Below are 14,435 nucleotides of genomic sequence, written 5' to 3'. Positions count from 1 at the left end.
TATTATATATTAAATATTTTACTTTAAATATGTATAAGTATAATTACATTGACAAAACGAAATCATTTATTTCAACGTAATCCTGCGCGTGTCCAATATAACGAAACGCGACCCGATTAATTTTGTTTCGTAAAATTAATTCCATCAGAAAATATTAAACGGCCGATTGATTTCGGTGAGATTTAATCACATTTTCGATAAAATTTCATTTCTGAACAACCTGGTTTTTGGAATACCTGTAATTTTACAAAGGTAGGTAGGTCCCCACGCGCTCGCAAATGCACTCAGCCCAAAATAATTATACTACGCCATTCATAAGAATAAATTGTACGTACACTATTATTGCTTATAATCAAAATGTGCTTCAATTTTCAAAGTTAGATAACTAGATACCAAGTGGGATATCATATTATGAATGGGTTTTACCTGTACATTCCAACTCAGATTTTTATTTATTTTTTTGCATAATAGTTTTTGATTTATCGTCCAAAGTGTCGGAAAAAATACCTGAGTACGGAATCCTCAGTGCACGAGTCTGACTCCCACTTGGCCGGTTTTTTTTAGAGACTAGCATTTGGCTGCAATCAGACCTGCTGACGAATGATGATGAAGGCTAAGGTGAAGCGCGCCTGCCTTGAAGATGCCTATTCACTCTTGACTTGAAGGTACCTTTAAAAAATTAGTCTTGTAGCATGATACCACGTGATACCCGTGGGAGATAATATAGTGAGAACTCAAACAATTTGTTTAAAACTAAAATGTAACCCTGTAAACAGCTGATTGCGGAATTCAAACTAAAAAGTGAAAAAGTCTGCGAAAAGAAAATCGCATTTTCAGTTAATGATACTGTTTGCAGCTAGAACAGATTTCTCATGGGAGTGCTTCATTAAATCTTTGTACGGTGTAGCTAATAGACAGTGAGATGATATAACATGACTAGAGGATGCAACGTCCTTCAAAATGGCCTAAACCTAATTGGAATGCTAGGTGCTATTTTTCAAAATTGATTTCTTCTTCTATTCTTTATGATAAGGTATATGGAGGAATTTTTCATGATTCTGTACATCAAAAAGAAAAAAGGAAGTCTTATAGGATCACTTCATTGTCTGTCTGTCAAGATAAGGTAATATAGGGTACTAGCTCGATCTTATAGCACGAGTAAAGAAAAAATCCAGTGATTGTGTCAAAAAAAAATTCGCAGCGGGGTCTTCTCCGTTTAACCTTGGTCAAGACGGGGTACGGGCCTCGAGGCTAATTCAATTCCAAATGGCCAATCAAAAAAAATTTGATTGAAGTGTTAATATGTTAACTAATCATAGATGGCGCTGTCCGTCATTAACCTGCAATGTTGTATAGCAGCTGTTGGAGCGATTTTGTATTATACTGCTTTGAGATTTCTTCTACTTGATGGTACGGAACCCTTCAGATGCGAGTCCACTTGCACTTAAGCGATTTTTTGATTGTTTAGGTTCGCTCCTCTATTATTATAACATCTCACTGTCTATAAAGAGCTAAAAACCACTGAATTACTAAGTACCTACTCGTATCTAGCAGAAGTCCTAGTTAAACGAATACACAAGAAGATTAGATTTCGCCAGAGCTACTTTTCTAGTGAATTGTATTTATATTTTTTTCTGGAATAAATCAACTTAGTGTTTGAGCGAATAATAAGCGGTACGTAATAGCCTAGTAATTAAAACGTCAGACTCGTTGTCGGCGGTCCAGGTTTCGATTCTGGACACACAGGTCTGACTTTTCGGAGTTATGGGCGTAATTAAATATCATTTGCTTAGTCGGTGAAGGAAACCTGAATACTTGAAAGCTCTATGATGTTCTTAAAGGTGTGTGAAGTCTGTCAATCCACACTGGGCCAGCGTGGCAGACTATGACTCAAACTCTTCTTTTTAAGACCCATGCTCAGTAGTGAGTCGGCGATGGGTTGATCATGAATCAGACAGAAAGACATTTTTTTTTAAATTCCATTACAAGTTAGCCCTTGACTGCTATTTCACCTGATGGTAAGGGGTGATGCAGTCTAAGGGCAAACCTGGAGGGGGTGTATCGGTTATTATACCCATACCTCTTATCGATTTCTATACGGTAACGTACCGGAACGCTTGGCGGCACGGCTTTGCCCGTAGGCCGGTATCTAGCTACGCCGCAGCCTTCTGTGCTTCCACCAGACCAGAAAGAGACAACTGAGAAATTACAAGTTCCCGAATTGCCCCTGTCAGGAATCGAGCCGGGGACCTCCCATTTATAAGACCTCAGCATGCGCCAGTGTGATCGTCAATAGTCAAAAGGTATAAAACCAAATTTCGAAAAACATCAAACGGTGGAATCTTTCGAAGAAATTTCGCAAACGAATGCATTTCTCTTCGTAGTAATATTATATGACAACAAGTGTACTTAAATTAAAAATTTATAACACCCCCGACAAGTGAAGGTTACAGTAACTAGAAAAGAGCTGATAACTTTCAAACGGCTGAACCGATTTTCTTGAATTATAGCTAAGAACACTCTCGATCAAGCCACCTTTCAAACAAAAAAACTAAATTAAAATCAGTTCGTTAGTTCAGGAGCTACGATGCCACAGACAAATACACAGATACACACGTCAAACTTATAACACCCCTCTTTTTGGGTCGGGGGTTAAAAACATCAAACATCTATCAAAGAGATTTCGCAAACGAATGCATTTCTCTTCGTTGCAATATTATATGACAAAAATAAAAATATAGATAAGACGTATTGTGTTGAAAAGCCAAATATTCAAAAGGGGAATTCACATTCACAATTTTCCCTAGCATTGTGTTTCCGTTCTCTCTGGTCTCCATTGTTGGTTGTAAATATTTTGCTTTATATGACGGTAAGCTATTTTTCAGTTCTTAATTTAGGTAAAGAAAATAAGTGCAATACTGCACGGTGTTTTGAAGACATCATCTCGAAAGACATTTTGATTTTTAATATTAATATTATTCTGAAGAAAATATTAAAAAAAAACCGGCCAAGTGCGAGTCAGACTCGCGCACCAAAGGTTCCGTACTCGGGTATTTTTGTCAACATTTTGCACGATAAATCAAAAACTATTATTCATAAAAATGAATAAAAATCTGTTTTAGGATGTACGAGTAATAGCCTTTAATATAATACCCCACTTGGTATAGTTTTAGTACTTTGAAAATGGAAAATACCACTTTGACAAAAGTTTTTATACATCTTTGTTACCTGTTATCTGCCAAAGCCACCATGATCCAACTTCATAGTCGCTGATCGTTCCTGCCAGTATTGGGGACAAAGGGTACGGACTGCAATGGTTTATCTGGTGACCAGGGTTGCAACCCAAATTACCTATTTTATTGTTTGCCTACTAAAAACATTATCAAGTTTTATCTTAATGCATAGCTAGGTAATTTAAATCTTTCGCAAACTGATTGATTTTCTAACTGCGTGTACGTAATTGAAATGAAAAATAATAATAAAATAGTTACTGCAATTGTTATTTTGAATGGTAAGATTCTTCAAACTTTTTCCATAAAAGAAAAAGATATTTCAATAGAATTTTTTTAATCAAACGAATTTAGAACTCTTTTTGCCGCGAAATCTAGCCGCATTGACTTTTTTCTCCGATTCTGGTTGAATATTCACAAGAATATAAATCTAAGGTTTCGACACTCGTTCTGGTATCGATCAATATCTATTCAAATCATGTACTCTTCCAAGTATTATGTTTTGAACCAAAAAACTATTACTTTCTAAGCAATATCGGGAAAACTTTGGTAAAGCCGGCTTTTTGACGGCAACATAGGCGACATATCGCTCTCGGCCGGTTGTGGCGGCGAACGTGACTTCCCGTGGCCCTCAACTGTACCACGCGGGTTGTCGCCCCGCCCGCCGCTTCGCCGTTCGCGCCGCTCATCCTCGTGGCCAGGCCGTTAAACAGCGGAAATCAAATTTTCCCCTCACTTTACCTTATCAATCAACTTCTCGTTCCTTGATGGATTCCCCCAAATCGGATTCGCCATGTAAACTGAATTTTATCGCATAATCTTATACATTTCACGAACATGCTATGTATTTTATACAATACCTACTTATTATTATCTGTCTATCGTCGTTCTGTGACTTGGGAATGGGTCGACATAGAGAATAAAGACTTTTGTGTTAAACGAGTAAAGTAGAGTAATAGTGTGTAGCAGCCCAGTGGTTAAGACGTCCGCCTCCTATTCGAGTGGTCGGGGATTCGATCACTTCGATCATTTTAAGCAATGTAATCTCACTTGCTTTAACGGTGAAGGAAAACATCACCGGCCCTTTTCTCAGAATAAAAAAAGGTTTAGTCTTTAGGCATAGTCCACCATGTTGACCAAGTGTGACTTGGCAGACTAACCATACCTTCGAGAACGTTATGGGGAACTCTCACGATGTTTTCCTTCTCCGCTATCACAAGTAGATTTGTTTTCTCAAAACTCACATACACCCGAAAACTTAGAAGGATCGAACCCGGACCCCCGAATGGTAGGTCGAAGTGTTAACCACTAGGGTATTATGTTGTACGAAAACTGTACTTACCTACTCATAAAAATGTTATGTGTATATTGTTATGTAAAAATTCCTATTGAATTTTTCAGTAATTTTCACCGTATATAGCCAAGAATGCCAAATCGACTGTCCTACCGAAAATGTAGAAAATGACATGGTATGTGCTTTTGACATAAACAAGAAGACCTACAAGATGTTCCCTAATCGTTGCGCTATGGAGGGCTATGCTAAGTGCCATGATTCAGGTAAGATCACAGTTTAGCCACAGAGACGAAAACAGGCTTGCTTTGAACAGGTATGTATGGGAAATGCCTGTTAAAAACCTAGTAGCAAAGTATCTCACAATCTTATTTGTAATACATGAAAATAACTAGACAACGCATAATTTCAGAACTTTTTTGTATTTAGAAAGCATTTGTGTGATATAGACACTCATATAACAATTTGAATAAAACATACCTTTTATTTACGTATGATAGGAATGTAAAAAGTAGTCTATATGTTTATTCAGAGTACCTAGGTAAAATTATACGGATTCGTCAAAATATCTATGAATCAAATACTTAGTGCATGAACGTACCTACTACATTTTATAAGACGGCCGCTTCGAATCGTACGAGTATTTTTACGAATACGATTAACGAATCGAATACCACTGAGTGGTATGCACAAAAATGCACAAAAATAAAAGTTAAAAGTAAAAGCAAATCATCATCAAATCATATTCAAAGAGCTAAGATACCTAACGGTGATAATTCCTTTACGTCAACTTAAAACTACTAAATAGTAAGTAGGTGCCTTTCAATTTTGAAATTCTTGTAATTATTACACACTCAGCAAGTATAAATTAAAAATTTATAACACCCCCGACAAGTGAAGGTTACAGAAACTAGAAAAGAGCTGATAACTTTCAAACGGCTGAACCGATTTTCTTAGATTATAGCTAAGAACACTCTCGATCAAGCCAGCTTTCAAACAAAAAAAAAAACTAAATTAAAATGGGTTCATTAGTTTAGGAGCTACGATGCCACAGACAGATACGCAGATACGCAGATACACAGATACACAGATACATACGTCAAACTTATAACACCCCTCTTTTTGGGTCGGGGGTTAAAAACAACTTGCTAATGAGTAAACCCAACTATTCTAAGAGTGCTATCTTCTTTATAAAGTAGATAGGTATAGCTAGCTAGGAAAAAAGTAATGGAAAAACCGTTTCACTTAACGCTTTATTACCTAGATATACCTAGATAGTAGGCGACAAATGCGGGAATTTATTGGAAAAACATCGATGTCGTTAATTTACAAGGTTTTCCTCCAAGTTCATACGGGCAAAAGACATTTGTCGGCGTCTGTATATATGTCACATTAATCTTCCTAACTCACATAATCGATGAGCAGAAAATGTTTTTCCTGGCGCCACTATAGTTTATTTTAAAAGTTGGTTTATGTTACTAGAAGATACGTATTTTTTCCGCGAATTTGGGATAAGGGCTTAGGGTAAGCCCGCACTGCAAAATTTCACCGTGCAATTTTTTCCGCAGAACTCTGCGACATGTGGAAATATGTAGCCCTATGCACGTATATTTTTCACAAATGCGTGTGGCTGCATACAATTGCAGGTAGCAGTTAGTTCCTTATAGCACAAGTAAAGGGAAAAATCCAAAAATCGTAAACTTATGGTTACATTACAAAAAAAGTGTTCTAATAAACCATGGTACGGAACCCTTCGTGTGTGAGTCCGACTCGCACTTGACCGGTTTTTATAAATACAATTGCACTATTCGGAGTTTTATAATGTTTTGAGTGGATTAGAATAATTTTATCGGTGTGACTATTAACTTAGTTATACCTACCCCTTTATCATAATTAACCCACCGCCGGCTCACTACAGAGCACGGGTCTCCCCTCAGAAAAAGAAGGGGTTTGGTCATAGTCTACCACGCTGGCCAAGTGCGGATTGGCAGACTTCACACAGCTAATTTTAAAGTAAAATTAGAACATTATGGAAAACTCCTAGGAAACAATGTGCAGGTTTCCTCACGATGATTTCCTTCACCATTAATGCAAGTGAAATTTAATTAATACTTAAAATGCACTCCGAAAAGTTAGAGGTGCGTACCCGGGATCAAACCCCCAATCTCCGATTAGGAGGCGGATGTCTTAACCACTAAGCTGTCACTGATTTACACCTACCCATTAACGACAGTTAACGCAGAAAGACAAGATGTAAATTAAAAATTTATAACATCCGCGATAAGTGAAGGTTACAGTAACTAGAAAAGAGCTGATAAGTTTCAAACGGATGAACCGATTTTTTTGGATTATAGCTTAAGAACACTCTCGACCAAGCCACCTTTCAAACAAAACAAAAACTAAATCAAAATTAGTTCATTAGTTCAGGAGCTACGATGCCACAGACAGATACACATGTCAAACTTATAACACCCCTCTTTTTGGGTCGAGGGTTAAAAAATAATTAAAATAATGTCTGAGTCTGAACTCGAAAGCCCAGCCAGCTGCAGAGCATTAAATAAATGCATCATCATTAGATTTGTACGATTTCCCTTCATCTTGTAACTGACCTGCGAGTAATTGCTGGAGTTTTCCTTAATGTTATTCAATTTATGTGCGCATTTATTATTCCACAAAACGCCGGTTTTTATAGCTGTAACATATACGTGTAGGTATCCTCTACAGATCAACATTTTATGATCTCTTAATATATGTACAACCATAGATAAAAGAAAGAAACGCTCTTTTATCTATGGGTACAAGTTACAACCTATGGGTACAACCCTATACTAAGGACTTCGTCTGTGTTGGTGTTTGCTGGCGGGCGTGCTCTGCCTTTTTGGAGTGTTTTTTTTTTTTTTTTGTTAAAACTGACTGGAAAGCGCTCTAAGGGGATGCCGTGCGTATGTCGGCGAGCGCCGGCACAGACGGGGTCCATACTTGTATAGTTTATCTAACTTGTTACAAATAACTACAAACTTGACATTGGCTAATCTTTGTAAAGCCAGACGAGAGAGAAAAAAAAACCCCTATACTATCTCTAAACTAAAAACTGACGTGTCTAAGCCGCTTTATTGCAGGGAATATTGTGAAAATGATAACACTATCAATTTAAATTAGGTTTAGATCAATTAGTTCAGAGGTTAAGTATAATACCTATACCTAATATTCGAATTAGAAGCAGGCCTCCCTGTGAGCTTAATAGTCTTCTTTATAGTCGTTTTCCTCATTGCTGAGGGTCATGACACCTTTCCATTAAACCTATAATGGTAGAAGTTCTCTTCGAATAATACGATGGGTTACCAAATCTTACCGCACACAACTCGACTTTGAGAGTACGAAATTTCGACTCTTTTAAATTAAGTTACAGTTTCTATCAGATGTTAGTGATCATAACCGGAACCGAAGTCTCCGAGGCACGGAGAAAACAAAAATGCCAAATTCGGAAATTTAGTCACCCACCCAGTTACCGACTTGGGTCAATGTTGCTTAACAATCGCAATCGATTGATATGCGTTGTCACAACTAGGTCAACCGTTCCACCACAAAGTCATCTGTTGCATTTTTTTACAGATTTCGTCAAAACGCCTCTACGATTCTGCATCAAGGAACATTTCTCCCTTTCTCGGCGGATGTACGGCGAGTCTTGCCCAGTCTTCTGCCCAAGCCACTACCGCCCAGTTTGTGCAGCTTCCAAATACAGAGGCTATGTATACAGGACTTTCAATAATGGCTGCTACCTTGACATGATTAACTGTAGAGGAGATGAAGATTATTCAGGTATGAATCACTACTTAGGTATATTATAAATGCGAAAGTGTGTTTGTTTGTTTGTTGGTTTGTTCTTCAATCACGTCGCAACGGAGAAACAGACCAGCGTGTTTTCTTGCATGAATATAGTTAAAGACCTGGAGAGTGACATATGATAGGCTACTATCTCGGAAAGGCAAACATTTCCCACGGGATTTAAAAACTCTAAATCTATGCGTACGAAGTCCCGTAATTCATACTTCTCGTAATTTTGCTGAGGGTAGTGATATCTTCTAGTAGACTTTATTTGTAAGACGGAACAGCTAGGTAGGTAGCCTGTGCGTAAAAACGAGCCAGTCGTTCTGTCACCAGGCAAGGCAGTAACCGCCTTGTAAGATCTTTTTAATAGGAACGACGAATCAATGGCCCCAAGTTCATTGCCCACGGCAAACAACAAAAATCTATTTCTCGATAAGAGAGACATGTCGCTTTTAATGGGTGCTATGATCCTTTTTAGGGTTCTCTAACCGAAGAATGCCAACCGCACCCTATGTTAACTAAGCCTCTGTTGTCCGTTCATCTGTCTGTCTGTTAGCGGGCTGTATCTCATGAACCGTAATGGGTAGAGAGCTGAAATAACAGTGTTTATTTCTATTGCAGTTATAAATAAAATAAATAAATAAAGCATGAACTAATGATTGGATAAAATTTCCAATCATTAGTTCATTAAATATAATAATTCATATATTTCAGTAGACACAAGCATTATTATTTTGTTACAATTCATAGTATGACATTAATTATAAATTGTTAGAATAAAGAAGGCAAGTAACACAATATTAATTAATTAATTCTATAAACTATTATTATTTTACATTTTATTTGATTATCAATTCAAAATATCAATAGTATTTAATTGTTATTAGTGTACATTTATTTATTGCAATTATAACAACAAACAATTCAAAAACCAAGATGGCAAATTTCAAAATGGCCGCCACGCAGATTAAAAACTCAGTACATTGTGTTTTCTCTTGTACGGAACCCTTCGTGTGCAAGTCCGACTTGCACTTGACTGGTTTTATCTTTTATATTTACAGGATACGTAGAAGTACCGCTTCAGTTTTGCCAGCGTCACCTAATGAAGAACATTTTTAAAGAGAAAATTGTATTATCCAATATGTTCAATTATGATGATTACAATACCTAAACATACCTTTAGAGTCTCGAAGTTTTATTCATCATCATAATCATGATCAACCCATTGCCGGGTCACTACAGAGCACAGGTCTCCTCTCAGAATGAGAAGAGTTTAGTTTAGATCATAGCTACCAGCTGGCCAAGTACGGATTGGCAGCCTTCACACACCTTTGAGAACATTATGGAGAACTCTTAGGCAAGCAGGACCTCACGATGTTTTCCTTCATCGTTAAAGAAAGTGATATTAATTAATTACTTAATACGCACACAACACCGAAAAGTTAAAGGAATTGAACCACCGACCTCCGATTAGCAGGCGGACGTCCTAACCACTAAGCTTCTAAGTTTTTTCAGTATTGTGGGAATCTCCAACACTCTCTAAGTAGTTGACGAGAATCTTTTAAATCAACCTTAACTTTATCTCTGGTCAAAGCAAGAGAGCTTATTGAATTTTCTCTTATCTTGTTTTGTCTTATTTTTCTCTTTATTTAGTTTGAATAAATAAAAATATAAGTTACAACAAGCAAACAAATCTAAATATATTGAAGCGAAAGCTGACTGACTGATCGCCCGCCCGCGAATTCATCCATGTGCAGGATTCAGATTTTTTTAATCTATTGGACTCTTTAATTTTCCGTGACAAAAAGTAACCTATGTCCATCTTCGGGATGCAAGCTGTACCTTTCGTTAAATCGATTAAAAAGATGGGCCGTGAAAAGTTAGCAGACAGACAGAGAGACACTTGCATTTATAATATTAAATATGGATATGGGTTATGGGTACAACAGCACTAAAAAAATGGTAGATAAGGAAATTCGCTAAAGAATTAATCACAGTTTTATAATACCTTCTTTTTAATTTCAAGATTTCCACTTTATTTTCCGCTATGGCATAACTTTTCCAATAAAAACAAGTTTTCTTATACTATCTTGATTGGCAAATAGTAAGTTCATCTTGCTGTCGACTGGAAAACAAAAACAATTTCGTGTCTCTTGGAAACCAGCCAGGATGTGATGGATGAAGAATGCGGTCATGAATATTAGATTTGGGGTTCAAGTATACTATATGACTACCTATTATATAAGTGTAGTTCTCGACAGGTCAAGATGGTAATCAGGGTATGAGGTGGGGTAGCGCGGGTGCCCCGCATCCGCACGTCACCTGCGTTATCCCGCACCGAGTTAGTGCGGGTGACGTGCGGGTGTGCGAGGCATCCCCAACCTATAATAGTTAGCTTGATGCGGTGGGTTCCGCACACGACTTGACATATTCTTTTTTAGGGTTCCGTACCTCAAAAGGAAAAACGGAACCCTTATAGGATCACTTTGTTGTCTGTCTGTCTGTCTGTCTGTCTGTCCGTCCGTCCGCCCGTCCGTCGTCCGCCCGTCCGTCGAGTCTGTCAAGAAAACCTATAGGGTGCTTCCCGTTGACCTAGAATCATGAAAGGCAGGTAGGTAGGCCTTATAGTACAAGTAAAGGAATAAATCTGAAAACCGTGAATTTGTGGTTACATCACGGAAAAAATAAATAAAATGTGTTTTAATTTTAATTAAGATAACTATACCAAGTGGGGTATCATATTATGATGAAAGCTTTACTTGTACATTCTAAAACAGATTTTTATATATTTTTAAGCATAATAGTTTATGATTTTGATATTGCCTCCTGAAACACAGTTTTCACTTCATCAGGAGGCAGGGACTCACACTAAAGTTTGTAAACACTGTTTTGTCAAGATAATAAAGATTTATTTATTTATTTTATTTAATTTAATGATTTATCGTGCAAAATTTTGGAAAAATACCAGAGTACGGAACCCTCGGTGCGCGAGTCTGACTCGCACTTGGCCGGTTTTTTTCAAGAATCTGATAGTTCCCAAATAGCTAGTGTAAGGACATCTTGAAAAAAAATCTCAAAATTTCGACTCAAATTATTTTATTAGATAAGTGATAATAACCAGGACTGACGATAACAGCTCGATGCACTTAAGAAAACCTGAAAATTGGTTTTCTTTTTCCTACATTTTTCCTTTCGAACTGGGTAACTACGAAAGTACTTTGAGACGAGAGTTTTACAAATGCATCAAAAGATTTTCAATAATCCTTTAAAATGCAAAGCAAAGCAAATCCTGATGACGCTATCGGTCCTGTAGTCCTGCAAATTAACGCTTTTGGATTTTTCCTGCAGACGTGCCTGTGACCTTACTCCTTGCCTAAGGTTTCGTTCCCGGTACCCCGGATTCGGGAATTTCCGGGAAATACGGCGTTTTCGAAGTCGAGAATATTGTGCAATCTCCCGAGAAATCCCGGGAACTATGTTGTGATTTAATGCTCTAAAATGCCTTTATATAATCTTTATCAAAACCAATGGAAAACCTTTGAAACGCGAAGCTTTGGAATACATTCCTGGGGCCTTACTAATATGTACCATCGCTTAAAGTAGTAATGTTTAATATTTTTTCACATTTTCATAATAAAATGATTTTTACTTTGTTTCAGTGTTCTAAAATGATACCTATTACAAATTTATAGTAGGTATTATAGTAGGTACACGTGTAAGAGAGTCTATTTGTATGACTACGTGTCGTGTCGAGTAAGTATGATTTTTCACAGCTTCAAGAGACTGTAGACCCATAACATTTGATATTTTGACTCCAGGCGTTCCTGAAAAAAGGCTCTTGACAAACTGACAGACAGACGGACAGGACAACATAGGTTTTCCTTTCTTCTTCTGAGGTACGGAACCCTAAAAAACTAAAAAGGTTTCCTTGCTTTGCGAATTATCGATAAACAGATTAAGAAACGCGGAGTAGTCCATTACTCAATTTTAAGTCCTCTTGAGCTCTAAGACTCAATTTATCATAGAATAAGTCTTAAAGAAGGCGCTTGCTTTCTTGAGACAAGTTTTCTATCTTATAACTCTTTTAAATTTTTATTTTTGTAAGGAACTAGCTAGCTGATGCCTGCGTCTTCATTCACGTGGATTTAGGTTTTTGAAATACCCGTGGGAACTCTGCGATTTTGAGTGATAAAAGTAGCCTATGTCACTCTCCAGGTCTATAACCCATATCTACGTTAGAACTATGTCTATAAAATCAAGCCAATCCGTTGCTCCGTTGCGAGGTGATTGAAGAACAAACCAACAAATTTCCCACGGGAAGTTTGTTGGTTTCTGGATTTTGAAAAATCCCGTGGGAACTCTTTGATTTTCCGTGATAAAAAGTACCCTATGTGCTAATCCAGGATATTATCTATCTTCATTCCAAATTTTAGCCGAATCCGTAGTTTTTGCGTGAAGGAGTAACAAACATACACACACACACATACACACTAACTTTCGTGTGATGGTAGTGATGCTTTAGGCAAGGCCGCCTTTGAATGCTTGGTTTATCTTCATATAGTTTTTCCTTTCATCATCATCATCATCATGATCAACCCATCCGACTCACTACAGAGTATGGGTCTCCTCTCAGTATGAGAAGGGTTAGTGGGAAAATCATAGTCCACCACGCTGGCCAAGTGCGGTTTGGCAGAGTTCACACAACCTAACACCTTTGAGAACAATTTAGGATACTCTCAGGCATGCAGGTTTCCTCGCGATGTTTTCTTCTACAGGTACAAGTGATATTCATCAAAACTCTGAAAAGTTAGAGACGCGTGCCCGGGATCGATTCCTCGACCTCCCGAATTCGAGGCGGACGTCTTAACCACTAGTCTATCACGGCTCGGCTCGGCGTCGCTTTTTCCTTTGGTGTGCAACAAGTGTAAATCAAAAATTTATAACACCTTCGACAAGTGAAGGTTACACTTAACTAGAAAAGAGCTGATAACATTCAAACAGCCTGAACTGATTTTCTTGGATTATAGCTAAAATACTCTCGATCAAGCCACCTTTCAAACAAAAAAAACTAGATTAAAATCGGTTCATTAGTTTAGGAGCTACGATTCCACAGAAAGATACATACGTCAAACTTATAACACCCCTCTTTTTGGGTCGGGGGTTACTAAAAAAAACATTTTTTCCTTAATTCTTTATTCCATCAATATATTTATCTTAAAATCGACCGTATTTTTATGTTTACTTTAAAACCTGTATAGTAATTAAAGTCTAGGATTTTATGACTCATTTTTAATATGGTTTTAATTTTTAGTCGTAAACAGATATCTGTTATTAATGTACCTTTCAGGTGTTTCTTTAATTAATGTTATTTCCGTTATTAAGTGATTATTAAGTGGTGATGCTTACAACTTCCCGTATGGAGGTTTTTAAAAATCCCGTGGGTTTTTTAATTTTCCGGGATACAAAGCCTAGGTCTGTCTCCAGAATGCAAGCTAGTATCTCCGTAACTTTCATCAAAATCGGTTGCACGGAAAAATTAGTAGGTAATAGACAGAAAGGCAGAAACATACTCGTAGAAATATGTATTAAATCGGTATGGAGACCGCCACTTTTTTGGATGTAGATAATAATATCCTCCATATTGATTTTATACATACGAATATTTATAGCCTATGTTACCAGGCTGTACCTGTATTCATCAAAATCGGCTCAGTAGTTTACGGGGGCTCAGTAGTTTAAGCGCTACGAGGAAACATACATAAGAACAAACATACACACATATAATATACAATACATACACATACTGCTACAATTATAACCCTTCCTTTCGGCTTTGGCGTAATCGGGTAAAAAGAGCAGTCGAGTACGAGTCCTTATAACGATAAGCATAATCAATTATTATTGTTAAAGATGTCTGTGTAGTTATATAGCCATTATTTACACTCACATGCACTTAGAACTGTTCCAAAGACGTCATCGTACATAATCTAAAAATAAGACCTAAATCAGAAGAAAATTTCTAGTCAAAACCCATTAAAAAATTGTCCCCTGCAGGGAAAACCCGATGAATGACAGATGGAATCCTA

The 14,435-nt window shown here is 37.3% G+C and overlaps 1 protein-coding gene across 1 annotated transcript; it reads left to right on the top strand.

Moving 5' to 3' along the window:
- Window positions 1-3,375: 3,375 nt before the first annotated feature.
- On the top strand, window positions 3,376-9,528 carry LOC123873551 (U-Kazal-Dg21.2-like). The gene is made up of 4 exons (XM_045918416.1): window positions 3,376-3,511; window positions 4,632-4,787; window positions 8,134-8,340; window positions 9,411-9,528. The coding sequence occupies exons 1-4, from the start codon at window positions 3,466-3,468 to the stop codon at window positions 9,518-9,520; spliced, it is 519 nt and encodes a 172-aa protein (XP_045774372.1). The 5' UTR covers window positions 3,376-3,465; the 3' UTR covers window positions 9,521-9,528.
- The last annotated feature ends 4,907 nt before the right edge of the window (window positions 9,529-14,435 follow it).

The sequence above is a fragment of the Maniola jurtina genome, chromosome 17, assembly GCF_905333055.1.
Source record: "Maniola jurtina chromosome 17, ilManJurt1.1, whole genome shotgun sequence".
NCBI classification, from domain to species: Eukaryota; Metazoa; Arthropoda; class Insecta; order Lepidoptera; family Nymphalidae; genus Maniola; species Maniola jurtina.
Note: the sequence above shows the minus strand (reverse complement) of the source record. Positions and strands in the feature narration are given on the sequence as shown.

Coding starts and splice junctions, on each gene's coding strand:
- LOC123873551 (XM_045918416.1), top strand. CDS start 3,466: ATGAAAAATAATAATAAAATAGTTACTGCAATTGTTATTTTGAATG. Junction 3,512..4,631: donor TGCAATTGTTATTTTGAATG/GTAAGATTCTTC, acceptor TGAATTTTTCAG/TAATTTTCACCGTATATAGC. Junction 4,788..8,133: donor TGCTAAGTGCCATGATTCAG/GTAAGATCACAG, acceptor ATTTTTTTACAG/ATTTCGTCAAAACGCCTCTA.